General features: G+C 40.5%; 1 protein-coding gene across 7 annotated transcripts in view; it reads right to left on the reverse strand.

Moving 5' to 3' along the window:
* Positions 1-1392: 1392 nt before the first annotated feature.
* CHEK2 (checkpoint kinase 2) overlaps positions 1393-13645 on the reverse strand; it is a 46810-nt gene continuing 34557 nt past the window's right edge. For 6 of the 7 annotated variants that reach the window (XM_050924051.1, XM_050924047.1, XM_050924053.1 and 3 more), the window contains 6 exons: positions 12195-12281; positions 11231-11394; positions 10898-11013; positions 9185-9270; positions 4539-4619; positions 1393-1621 (listed from right to left, as the gene is read on the reverse strand). In XM_050924051.1, coding sequence (XP_050780008.1) covers positions 1526-1621; positions 4539-4619; positions 9185-9270; positions 10898-11013; positions 11231-11394; positions 12195-12281 — 630 coding nt within the window. In that variant the 3' untranslated portion in view covers positions 1393-1525. The remainder of the gene's footprint in view (positions 1622-4538; positions 4620-9184; positions 9271-10897; positions 11014-11230; positions 11395-12194; positions 12282-13645) is intronic. The other variant, XM_050924052.1, reaches the window with a different exon arrangement.

Here is a 13645-nt window from a genome sequence, read left to right on the forward strand (position 1 = left end):
GCAAATTCCTATTATGGATTCCCATAGGGCATCTCCTTATGATGAAATGGTGTCAATGGTTGAGAAAGTCCAGCAACATTAGCATGTATATTTCACTTCTGAGCCCCGAGGTACTCCATTAGTGCTGTGAATACCAAAATGGCAGAGGTCCAAACTAGCAGGGAGGGTCAATTACTGATGGAGTTGGCCTGCCATCATCCTCCAAACTATCACCTTCCCCCAAAAAGAAGTTTGAGGGCAGGTGATAGTTTGTGTTAGGATATAGATATTCAGGCCTGTCTGCAAAGGCCTATACTTTAAGAATTTAGGTGTATTCTTATCACTTAGCTACTTATAGAGGTATAAAAGAAAGAATCAAAAATCACTGTCTGTGTAGTGGCCTTCTCTTACTGTGACAGTCTGAGGCCTGGTTCTTTAGCAGCCATAAACTGGGAAATGTATGGTCACGTCCTCACATTCCAAACTAGTCATATTAAAATAAGGCAATCTGGGACTGTAAGGAAGGTGATTTGATCTATCACCTCCAGAGAAAGGAAAGAGCCTAGAAATTTAGTTTGATAGTTTTCTGTCTGGTAAGAACTCACTTAACAATAGACACAGCTGGAGAACCCTTATGTCTGTGTAGATGTAGTTGTGAAATCCTTACTTCTGTATTGTTTTGTATGTTTATTTGCATGGTCTCTGGTTCTGTGATTGTTTCTGTTTTGTTAGGTGTAAACTAATTAAGGTGGTGGGATATAATTGGTTAGCTAATCATGTTATAATACGTTATGATTGGTTAGGTAAATTTTAGTAGAATGATTGGTTAAGGTATAGCTGAAAATATTACTATATAAATTAGGGGCAAACAGGAAGTAAGTTGGGATTCAAAAATAAGGAAAAGGAACTTGAATTTAAGCTTGCTGGAAGTTCACCCCAATAAACATCGAATTGTTTGCACCTTCGGACTTCGGGTATTGTTGCTCTCTGTTCATGCGAGAAGGACTAGGGAAGAGTGAGAGTGAAGGAATAAGCTCTCTAACCGTTTGCTTGGTATTTTACTTTGTACGTGTGGGAATCCCCACAAGCTCTTGTCCAATTCAGTGAGGGCTGGTCTACACTACGGGGGAAAATCAATCTTAGATACGCAACTTCAGCTACGTGAATAACGTAGCTGAAGTCGAAGTATCTAAGATCGAATTACTCACCATCCTCACGGCGTGGGATCGATGTCCGCGGCACCCCCTGTCAATTCCGCAACTCCGTTCGGGTTGGTGGAGTTACGGAATCGATATAAGCGCATTCCGGGATCGATATATCACGTCTAGATGAGATGCGATATATCGATCCCCGAGCAATCGATTGCTACCCGCTGATACGGCGGGTAGTGAAGACGTACCCAGAGTCACTTCATTCTTACAAAGTTATTTTTATTTGTCAATGATTAGTATAGAACAATTATTCCATTATTAAGAGAAAAACATTTCTTATAAAAATCTGTATAATCCATAGACAAAAGCAGCAATTAAAGTAAGTTTACTTTCCTTCACTTTTTTTCCTGAAATGACGTAGAAGGAACAGTGTGCTTAGAAGACCCAGCTTCCTCTTCCTTTTCATGGGGACGTTTTCTGGTTGTGGTTGGCTAGAAGAAAGAGGCAGGAGCATGACTATGCAAGTCACACACAAATACCTAACACCTTTAATTTTAATATATGTTCAGAATGAAGGCAGAGCCCTAACTATCATGCCTACTGTGAGTTCAAGATGTTTAAGAAACTTTGCTTGCTGCCTCCCATATGACAACTGAGAGCAAAAACACAATCAACAACAGTAAAAGATTCAGAGTCATCATCATCTGCACTCTCACCGTTACTAATCCTTAAAACAATTTATCAAGTTGCCTGTCATTCAATGACTAGTTCTCCCTCTTTCTTGATCTTCTGTCATTTAGTAAACTCACATTTGTTCTAAGTCTTATTTGTCCTGGTTACATCAAAGCCCCTCATGTGTCAATTTTTCCTGGACTGATACTCTGAGGGATGACACAATTTTTCCTGAACAGATGAACACTCTGAGGGATGATGCACAAAAAATCTGATCAAGGAACTGCAACAAATAATTTCTTTCAGACTTAAACTAAATGTGATAATTTAAGAACATATTAAAAGTTCTGATTACAAACAAGGCATCTGAGCTGAATCTATTTACAGCAAGGATGCAATAATAGTTATATGTCTTAAGGATGGGATGATCCTTACGTTACCCACAAGACAGTGGAGACTGGTAATGGCCTCCCCAATCAGCAAGCATATATGATCCTCTAGCGTCAGACAGCTGCTCTTAATCCCTTCTCTTACTCTCTCCATTCCTTCCCCTTAAAAAAGTAAAATAAAATACAAGCAAGCACCCAGCTCCCCACTCAACCTTGCTCTTATCTTTCTTTGTTACCATCTTCCAGTGACAAACCTGAACACAATCTCGAGTCTTCATTTAATGTCAGTTCTTCCTAGGATATTAAGTGTCTGAGTCCCTAGGGCTCTGACACATCAAATATACTCAAGCATATGGTTAATTTTAAGCACATGAATAGTCCTATTGAAGTCTACTGGGACTATTTATGCACTTAGAATTAACCACATACTTAAGTGCTTTGATGAGGTCTAAATACCTGCTGGTTCTACTGGTGAAAGGTATAGTAACTGGCAGAGCTAACCAGCAGAATGCTACAGAACACTAGCTTGAAATTAAAAGTTTCTGCAGAGTAAATATTCAAAATCAATTTTTACTACTATAAATGGATTTCTTTCAAATCTCAACTTCTCTGAATATAAATGTCATTTTATTCCTACTGTGATGCTGCATGATTGAAATATGACCATTTATATCAATGATATTGCCACTGTTAAACAATCACAACAGATTTTGTACGAAGTATATCTTCTAAGGTGTCAATGGAAAAGTTATGATTTTCCAAATAAGATTATCCTGTTTAAATCCATGAATCATCCCTGTAGCTGAAGTTATGGACATATCTCTCAAATGTGTTTGTTCCCGGGGTAACATCCATAAGGTAGTTTACATCCAGTTTATCCAGCACATTGTGAATGGACTATTCAAGTTTGATGGCCCATTAAATACACTTAGCTCTCATAATGGGCCACAGAAGAAACTCATTATACCCAGAAAGATCTTCCTGTGGACACCTCAGCACAGATATGGGCAATGGCTGCCCCTGAGACTCATCAAGCCATGTATGGACAGACGATATGCTCATGTGATCCTGGACTCCATCTTGTGCCAGTAACTTTCCAAGAACTGGGCTGTGAGCTTTGTTTGAAACAGAAAATTTCCAGACACATGGCAAAGGGTAGAAAAGACCCCTAGGATGACTCCATTTTTCCTCTTTCCTGGTCCGATTCTCTCGACTATGGATTTACAACTAAACGGAGGATATTGAATGATGGACTGAGGATCTTCCTATTTTTTGGAAGTTACCAGAGAGACTTTTCAAGCCAGCTCGTGAGCCTCATGTAGCTCTTTTACAGCTGAAGTGTGTCTCATGGAGCTCCATGTGAAGAGACAGCAAGAAACAGCTGTGAGCTGCAGGGAGGGGCCACTGCTTTAGCTCCTCAGGGAGATGCATCAGCAAAAGCAGCAGCTCTCCCTGTAGCTCCCAACTGTTGCCACTCCCTCTTCCCATGGCCACAGCTCCCAGCTTGCCAGCCCCGGGAGCTGCTGTTCAGGGAGGGGACCTGGCGGCACCAGGTGACCTAGCGGGGCCAGCAAACCTTGACAAAAATCGGGGAGGGCGGAGACGGAGAGAGGTATATGACCCCAAATATCAACCCAGGATCAAGAAGGCATCAGGCCTGCAGAGCGTGCCTGCCAAGGCTTGGGTCTTCAGCAGGAGCAGGGCCGAAGCCCCAAATCCCGACAGGCACCTCCCACGTGGCTGAAGACCCGAGCCCCAGCAGGTGCATCCCGGCTCTCCAACTTCTGAAGACTGTTGTATGCAGCTCAGGCGTTCAGGGAATTTGGCCACCCCTGGTCTAGAACATCACTTCTACAAACCTGATACAAGAACACTGCAATTATTGTATGCATATGATCTATTAACCATTTTAACTCTCTTCTTTTCTTAATAAACCTTCAGATTTTAGTTAAAGGATTGGCAGCAGTGTGATTATTGGGCAAGATCTGAGTTATATATTGACTCGGCTAAGTGCAGATCTCTTGAGATTGGAAGAACCCTATGTTTAATTAAATTAGTTTTCAGTAAACATTCAGAGTCCAGTGTCTGGGTGGTGAGACAAAGGCCTGAATGCCTAAGGAGACTGCATTTTTGATTTCTTGTTAACCAGTGCAGTGAGACAGAAGTTTATTTTTGCTACGGGCTTGGTATAATCTAATGATATAATAACCACCAGTTTGGGGTGAGTCTGCCCTATTTTTCAGCAGTTTGTCCTGAATCTGGCACTCTCAGCTGTGACCTACTCAGAGTAACACCTACTCAGTGTGTTTTAAATGTAAATTAAAAAACAACAAAGCAAAAAACATACTAGTCTTGATGTCTGTGGTGGATGCATAGAGACTCTTGTTTGTGAGAGTAGCTCTTGAAATGTGCTCTTCATACTTTCATCCTGTGAAGAATTATAAACATTTAATTAGATGGAATGTTTGGGAAAAAAATTTAAGATATGGCTGGTCAGGTGAGTTCTGTGGTTAGGGCATTGCACTACCATGTGATCCTCAAGTTAGGTACCCAGGACCAGTCTCCCTGGGGCTGGGAATGCTGAAGAGACTGCACACTCAGTAGTAATTCTTACAAAAGATAGTTAGGAAAGGTATTGAGAGACTCCATTCAACCCTCTTCAGCCTGTGATGATGGGAGAGGGAATTAAAAGCTTTGATCTGAAGGGAGCTTTCAAAAGTAACATTCTTTATGAAGGGTGCAAGAAAATATCAAGTCTTATAATTATTTATATATTTATGCTATAACATATTTACTGATTCATCATACACCACATATAATTGACTGGGGCACCAAAGAACAATAAAAACAGACACACTGAAAGCTGCCTGAGGTTTTAAGAACTACCATATTAAAACTTTAAAGAAAAAAAAAAGGGGGAATGGAGTAAGCAGGGTCAGTGACAAATGAACAAGGAGAAGGAAGGTTAAAAAAAAGTGTGGGGGTTTAACAGGGAGTGACCATGCATTTTTAGGGATTTTTTGTTCTTTTTTTTTTTTTTAAGTGTCATTTAGAAGTTGGGAAAGAGGGGTTGAGAGGCAAAGTCCATACCCTAGAGGCCACTACAGCAAAGGCATGTGGTATTTGGACAGAAATGCCAGTCAGGAAGAAGATATGGAAGCTGCATATGAACCTACACCATTAAAAGCTTTAAAAAACAAGACTGCAAACTCAAGGCCAATGACTTTATAGAGAGCCAATATACAAAAGTCAAGGCACATGCAATATGATCACAGCAGCTCAAATACACTGTTACATTTTAAACAAGCTTCACTCGATGAGGAAGACAGCCTGCTAAAAGGGAATTACAGTAAACAAGTGTCATAGCTATAAAAGGCACATGATGCCATTGTAAGATGGTCATAGCATAATGAGAAAATGCAGTTTTGTACTATGTCTGGCACAGAGGGTGCCATGGAAAGTGTTGTCAAGCGATAAGAAAGTTCTTAACCTGACTCAGTGCTTCCAACAAATCCCCTCAACAAGCAAGCCACAAAGGAAACTTGCTTATGACACTCTACCTTATATTTAGAAACCAACTTGCCACAAGGCATCTCTCTCTCTCTCTCTCACACACACACACACACACACACACACACACACACACACACACACACACACAAAAATATGGGGTATAGGATTCTGCCTACCCAATCCCCCACTGGAGACACAATTTGCTCATAAAGAAGTTCCCAAACTGTGAACCATGAAGCACATGGTGGTGGTCTGTGGACAGGCTGATTGGTCACAGGATACTGTTCTCCTGGTTCTCAGCTCCTGCTACAGGTATCCAGGTTCCTCACTGCCTGTAAAAGTAGCTGGAAGCAAGGAGAAGAAGCCAACCTTGTTGCTTCCACTAGGCCTGGGTTTGCAGCCTAAGAGGAAGAGGGGAGGAAAGAGGAACCAGTCAACAGCCAGAGAAAGGAAGCAAATGGCTGGGAAGCATGTGCAATGGAAATGGGGAGAGTTGCACTAGTGGAAATATAGTACGAGCAGAAGGAGAGAAAGAAACAGAACTGATGGGAGATTATATTTTAAAAAGCAGCAAAAACAACATGATTAACTTTTCCCAAAAGAGGACAGGGCACTCCCCACATTAAAAAATAAAAACACATCAAGTAATGTCTTAGTGTTAATATTCCAGGGAAACTATTGCTGTAGCTACACAGATATACCTTGAAATGGCAAATGGAAAGAGAGGTGGTCCACAGTCATGAATGTGAAGGGTGGTGTCTAACCGGCCAATCTCTCTATTAACATGTGATCCAGGCCACAAACAAATTTGAGAACCTCTGGTTTGATTCCCACCTTGTAGTTATGACTCAAACTACTACAAGACAACTCCACAATCATCTGAAAAGCATATCTCTGTTAATGAGACGAATTATTCTCTGGATGGAAGTGGGGTCAGATACGCCTCATGGCCAGTGGGAGAGGACATGCACACACCAAGTTCATCGGTGTCCAGGGCTACAAGAAAGCAAACTGCTCTGGTGATAAACAGGCGTGGACTATACCTTGAATGGAACTGTATGACGTGATCGTGAAACCATGCAACATAAGCTTCGCAAATAACAGACACAATATACTCAGCGCAGACCCAGATATTAGGTCAAATATGTGGCTAGTGCTTTGGAAGCTCTTCTCTACTCCATAGGCAAGACTTGAGTCCATCACTTCCAGGAAGACATGGGCTAGCCCACACATGCATACATGGAAATTTCCAAGGACAACATTCTGTGAGGACTGCAACAGTAACTGGCAACACCAGTTCAGCGAATTTGGCTGCACAATCCTCCACAGAATCCTGTGGTCTCTGTACCAGCAGAATGATGAATTTTGGTCAGCTGGTTACTGTATGCATTACAAGTAAGAACACAATATTATTGCTATTCTCCCATCTTTTCATTCCTCAATGGATCACCAAGCTGAGCTAGCTGTACTAGCTGAGCTAAAACTGGGCCTGCAGCATCATTCAACCAGCTTTGATCATGTAAAATTGACATCAAACCTGGATCACCCACCAAAAACTGACACAGAAAAGGTCACCGTGCATTTTACAGCAAGATTTTCAGAGACATAAATAGTAGCTAATTACCATTTGAACTTTTGGAAATCTCTTGCTTAATATCTATTGTGTTAATATTAGTTTCTTGAAACTAGAATACAAAGCCTGATCGAGTCTAGGTAAAAACAGTGGATACTATAAAGCCTATCTTGAATGCTGCTCTTTCTGCTCTAGGTCTTGAGTAGGCCACTGGCGTTTAAAAAAAATGGGGGGGGGGGTAATTTTAGGTTAAACATCAGGAGAAATATTTTAACACTAAATTGGCAGTCTTACTGGTTAAATGTAGTGTCAAGAAATGAAAATTTGGACAGAGGGTTTGAATTATTATTAATAGCTGAAAGTTTCTCAAAGGAGCTAAAAATACTAAGACATTTCAAACTCTTGCAGCCTGATAGACATCATCTGTATATCTGATGGACGCATCCATCGTGCTGCTTCTGTGCTAGTTTTTAAAAACAATACTTACAGACAATGGCAGAGAGAGTGGAGGGCCATCATCTCCTCACTGCACACAGTTACAGGAGCTCAAGTGGCTCCTCTGGTGGTGTTCAAGTGGCCTGGCATCTAGAACTGAACATTTGGGATGCTGGCCTTCAGAACAGCCAGGGGTAAATCACCAGCAAACAACTCATATAAGATGGCAGGCAGCCCATATAAGGAAATATTTTTAAAAATAGGGATTGACTGACAGTTGGATTTTGGTGGGTGGAGGTTAGAAACCACAGCAGTCCCATCTTAAAGTAAAGTATTCCTGCCCTCTCTATTTTTGTTAGATGAAAGAAGCTTTTCCCTGCTAGTTGTGAAGTGAGCCAAGATCAAAATCGTGCATACAAAACTCTGTTTCCAAGTTATCACCAAAGACCTCTGCAAATGTATATGGTCTATTACATGCTGAATAATTTGTCAGATTTCCTTTTGGCCAAAGCATTACTTTTCCAGGATGACACTCCAGGCCATATCTGTTAATTTTAAAATGCTTGGTATTTGTGTCTTGGCAAAGCTAGTGTCTGAATTCACCATCCCATTATGACCATTAACCCAAAGCACCATTTTTCAGCTGTGATATTCTTTTAAACCCTTTTCTGACCTGTGTGTCTGTCAGTCTCACTAAAATTACAGTGTGGTAATAAGAGCCCTCCACAGAGGAAGAATACAACCAGAATTTTAAGAAATTCAACTGATTACACTTTGAAACGTCGCAAATTCTCATCTCGTCTATCATGGCACTCCCACTTATCTTTTATCCCTTATAATTTATTGCCTCCTTTCCCATTATGTCCATCGTCAGTGGTTTTTAAAACCCACCTAGCCATGTTTACTATAAAATAAACTACACAGAACTAAAACCTAAAACGTAAATCTGTACCCAGTTAATCCACTCCAGGAGATTCATGGAACTGCAGAGATACAGAATTGTGAGTGAAACCAGAAGAATGCAGAGTAGGAATTTTCCAATTCCAAGCACCATAGTTGGTCTTATGACAATGAAGTCACAAAAGGAACCCCTTCCACACTGTGTGCTCCATTCCAGCAAGGATCTGACATGCTGTATGGGTCCTCTAATGATCATAGCAGTTATCCTTCCCCTGCCCCACTCCGAACTCTGAGGGGCAGAGCACACTCTCTTGCTGGGCTACTGCTGGCTCACTCCTCTTCAGACATTAGTAATGTCTTGATAAGTCAAACCACTGAACAATTGCATTAAGGAGAAGGGCTATTAAAGCCATGAGAGAGACTGTTCTAAGCCTCCTTATACAGCTAGTCTAACTAGCCAATGTTTCTTGTGAATTAAGTCTTATATATATGCCACATGATAACAAATAGGCAGTACCCCTCCCGGAATGTTATTGCTGTGCTGTACTTTAAATACATGTTTCAACACATACCTGAAGCCAGGGATGTTCCAAGGCTTTTTCCGTTGTAAGACGTTTACTTGGATCCACTACTAACAACTTCTTCACAAGATCCAAAGCTAAAATAACAAAATAAGGTGGTTGGCATAAAGTCAATAATCTAATGACTCCATAACTTTAAAATAAATGACCCAATGTGTTTAAGGGAGTACAAAGGATTGTGATGTACATCAGTGGTCTCCAAAGTGGGGTGTGAGCACCCTAGGGAGTGTGCAAGAGGATCATTCGGGATGCATGGCAGGCGAAGCGCCGCTGGAGCAGCGCCGTTTCAGCAGTTCAGGCGGACTTTTTTTTTTTTTCTTTGCGCTTCGGGCAGGAGTCCAAGCGGCTTGTTTTTGTTTTTTTTTGCTCAGGGTGACAAAAATGGTAGAGCCGGCCCTGCAGCGTGGCAGGGAGTGCGTGCTCAAAAATTTTTGACTGATAGGGTTGCGCGATCAAAAAAGTTTGGAGATCACTGATGTACATTAATAAATCTAAATATTTCACTTTAGAGCATGGAAGCTCAGGGTTAGCACAAGTGTTTTCTTCCATTAATAAGTAAACACTTCCTGCTTTTTAAGCCATTTCACATATTCACTGTTAAGAGATTGTTCTGAGTCCATATGCTTTACTCCACTGTCCAATGAAATCCTCTTGTGTTATCAACGGTGCTCATCGGTAAATACATACTAAGGCCTAAACTGTTATGAATGCTTGAAATACTGCAAGTGCAGTTATGTGACCACATTTCATTGTGGGTGCAAAACTGCACTCATTAAAAAACCTAACTATCTACACCAAATCAGGTAGTTAGACTTCCAAATGGGAGGCCAGGTAGAGACCTACCTAAGATTTGGTGCCTGAGTCAATACAGCCTGAGTGCCTACAATTAAACAACATATTACCAGTAACACATACCTCCTGTAGATTCTTATACAATGTCTACTGCATTTTTTAGGGCAGTTTCCTCCACACAAGCATTTTAACCGTGACCCTAAGACTTTTGGTTTGATTGCATAAGAAAAAAAACATCGTAACAGGCACTGTGAAAAAGCAAAAGTTATATTGTATGCAATGACATTATCAGTCTCACCTAAGGTAGACTGACCAGATCTTTGGCTCTTCACTACACCTGCTGATTCTGCTGTACTGACTGGGACTACTTATGCCCTTAATATAACTTGAACTATTTTAAACGATGTCTAATTTATTTTCCTATTGTCTTAATGCTACTTGGACATTGACACTATTTTGGTCAGCTTCAGACCTTTCAGAACTGGGTTGAACTTGTTAAGGTTATTAGAAAGAGAATAACCTCAGCACTAATAAGAAATTCCTCTGATTATCCAGAGGAGCTAGTGAAAGCTGCCCAATGGAAATACTAAAATTATTTCATGTCTATAAAGATCTTTGAAGACAGAAAGTGCCATGGTAATAACTGGGATAGCCATGGTAAGCTGGGCAGCAAGAGCAGATCCCTGGGTACATACTTGGGCAACAAGCCCAAGCCAACAGTGGTACTACTTCAGCAATGCTACTATTTTTAGCGCACTAGCTGAAGCAGAGCTAGGGCAGGTGTCTCTATGAGACCTGGGATTCACACCTCCCAGCTGAAATGTAGATGTACCCAAAGATACCAATTAAAGCACAGTAGAAACTTTAGAGAGTCAGCAAAATACTTCTACAACCATTGTAATGTAAACATACCCATATCTGACACATGCTTCCATTCTCTTGGAATAAATGTGTATTCTCCACGGGTAATTTGATCTTTCAGATTTAGTTGAGTATTCTGTTCACTGAATGGTGGATATCCACACAGGCTAAATAAAGAGAAAAAATAAATATAATGGATAATGCAGCTTTTGCCATAGCAGTTCAAAGACTGACTGTTGTAGAGAATATGCATTTCACAACATCTGTTCCAGAACTGAAAATATGACACACACACTCATTAGCAAATGTACTTAAATGAAGGCCTAAGACCTTCTCTCTCATGTATGACTGTTCAACTGAACTGTCAGCCGTGAAGTTTCTTACCATACAAAAAGAATAACTCCTAAACTCCAGCAATCCACAGCACGGCTATACCCAGCTGTCCCAAGTGAACTGAGAACTTCAGGGGCGAGATACGTGGGAGTACCACATAACGTTTTCATAAGTGATGATTCTCCAAGAATCTTGGATTGTCCAAAATCTGTAATCTTGTATATGAGAACAACACTAAATCAGTTTTTATTCTAACACATATTAGAATACACTATACTAGATAGCATGTATCAGGAGAGAAATTTATGGCTCTAATTTCCAAGGCATTTTGCCAGTACACAACTATGTACTAAGCTGTACCCAACAGAGGACTTCAACAAAAAACTCAGCAGGACAAAAGACTTTTTTTTTTTGGGGGGGGGGGGGGAAGGGAGGGGGGCGGAGGGTTGGGACAGAGAGATTTTAGTTTTAGTGCTAGCAAAGAGTGCTGGATTGAACACCAGTCTGAAGTATTCTATTTATCCTCAGATTGGGGAATAGCATAAGTAGCAGCACTATGGATTCATGGCTACCATGGAGAGACTGTTCTATGTAGAGCAATGGTTCAGTCTCAAAACCTACTCAATATGTACTTAAGTTTGTCAGGCAAAAACACAAACTGAAACCAAATAGCATGGATAATTACCGAAATGTTGGTCATGACTCTATGATTAAGACTATTGACATATGCAAGTGAAGCAGAGTCTTATTCCACTGATTACTATGTGAAATATTAAATGCAAAAATTCTTATTCATACTTATGTATATGTATTGATTGAAATATGCAGGAGAGAGGAAGCAATTTCTAAAGTTTGTGAAAGAACCTTAACTCAAGATGTCCTGTATTTTTAGCTCTATTATTTAGAATGAGCATCATCAATCTTATGCCATGTTCATTTTTTGTGAATAAAGTTTCTGAATAAATATCATCAAAATAAAAGAAAAAAGATCCAGAGATAGAAGCTTCTTCCTCACCTTTATAAGACAAGTTTCCTCAGAAGAGGAAAGTAGCACATTCTCTGGCTTTAGATCCCGATGTATAATACCATTTTCATGAAGATACTATGCAAACACACACACACAAAAACACAGAATGCATGCATTAAAATGTAACTTCCAAGTCTTTCCAATTATGATGATACAAGTAACTGAAACAGATTTGAGAAGTGTGTATTTGAAGCTATATGGTTCACAAAAAGATTTAAAGTATTTGTCAGCTGCTGCACAGCAGCTTCTAATCTCCACAGGTAGACTATGTAGAACAGGAAAGCTATGTCATCCCTGCAGTTCATCCATATGCCACATTATCAGAACAGATTCTTCATGATGACACCAAGGAATTTTGGTCCTCAATCTCTTTTTTATTGATATTAACAGCCAATATCTTTTTCTGTGTTCAAACCCTCTTAAATTAAGTACATTTCCCTGCCTTAGTTTGCCAAGGCAGACACCACTATACAGTGGCGTTGGAACAATTTGTATAGTGTGGATGTGACATTACATTCCATATTCTTTATAGAAATATGATTATGATAGGGATATGACATAACTGTATTTTATGCAAGATGGCTCATGTAAGATATCATTGGAAAGGTTATGATTTACTGAATGCGATTATCCAATTTGTATGCATACATCATTTCTGTATCTGAAGTTAGGAATATGGACTGTTTAACAATTATAACAGGGCATGTATTGGCAAGACACCCACCAGATGACAGGCCATCAGATTTGATGGTCCATTAGGAAGGAACAACAAGACGGTGACCATATTAATCTTTCCACCTCCTGGGAGGCATCCTGGGACATAACTGTGATACTACTAGGTCAGGTGGTCTGGTCACCTAATACACAATCTTGTGGCACCTTAGAGACTAACAAATTTATTTTAGCATGAGGTTTCGTGAGCTACAGCGCGGTAGCTCACGAAAGCTCATGCTGAAATAAATTTGTTAGTCTCTAAGGTGCCACAAGTACTCCTGTTCTTTTTGCGGATACAGACTAACACAGCTGCTGCTACTCTGAAACCTACACTATCTTGGACTTCTAGTAATTTTCCACTCACAGGAAGAGGAGGTTACGTTTGGGAAACAAAAGGCTTTCTGCCTTATGTAAATTCTATTTAAGGCTGGGAGGGAAGGCATACCAGACTCTCCTCTTTTGCCTATCCAAGAATAAAGACTGCTCGAAGTACCTAAGGGGACAACGAACCCAACCCAAAGGGAAAGGCAGAGGTGAGTCCAGACTGAGACAGGGGTCCAGTCTGTTACTCCTAAGGGCATTCTGCAACAAAAAAATAAAAATTCTGCACATACTTTAAAAGTCTGCAAAATTCTGCAAGCTTTATTTGTCAATAAATAAATGCAGAGGCTCCAGCATGGCAGTGGGGAGCACTGGCCACTGGCTGTACGCAGGTGGGAGATCAC

This window comes from Gopherus flavomarginatus, chromosome 15 (genome assembly GCF_025201925.1).
Source record: "Gopherus flavomarginatus isolate rGopFla2 chromosome 15, rGopFla2.mat.asm, whole genome shotgun sequence".
Lineage (NCBI taxonomy): Eukaryota > Metazoa > Chordata > Testudines > Testudinidae > Gopherus > Gopherus flavomarginatus.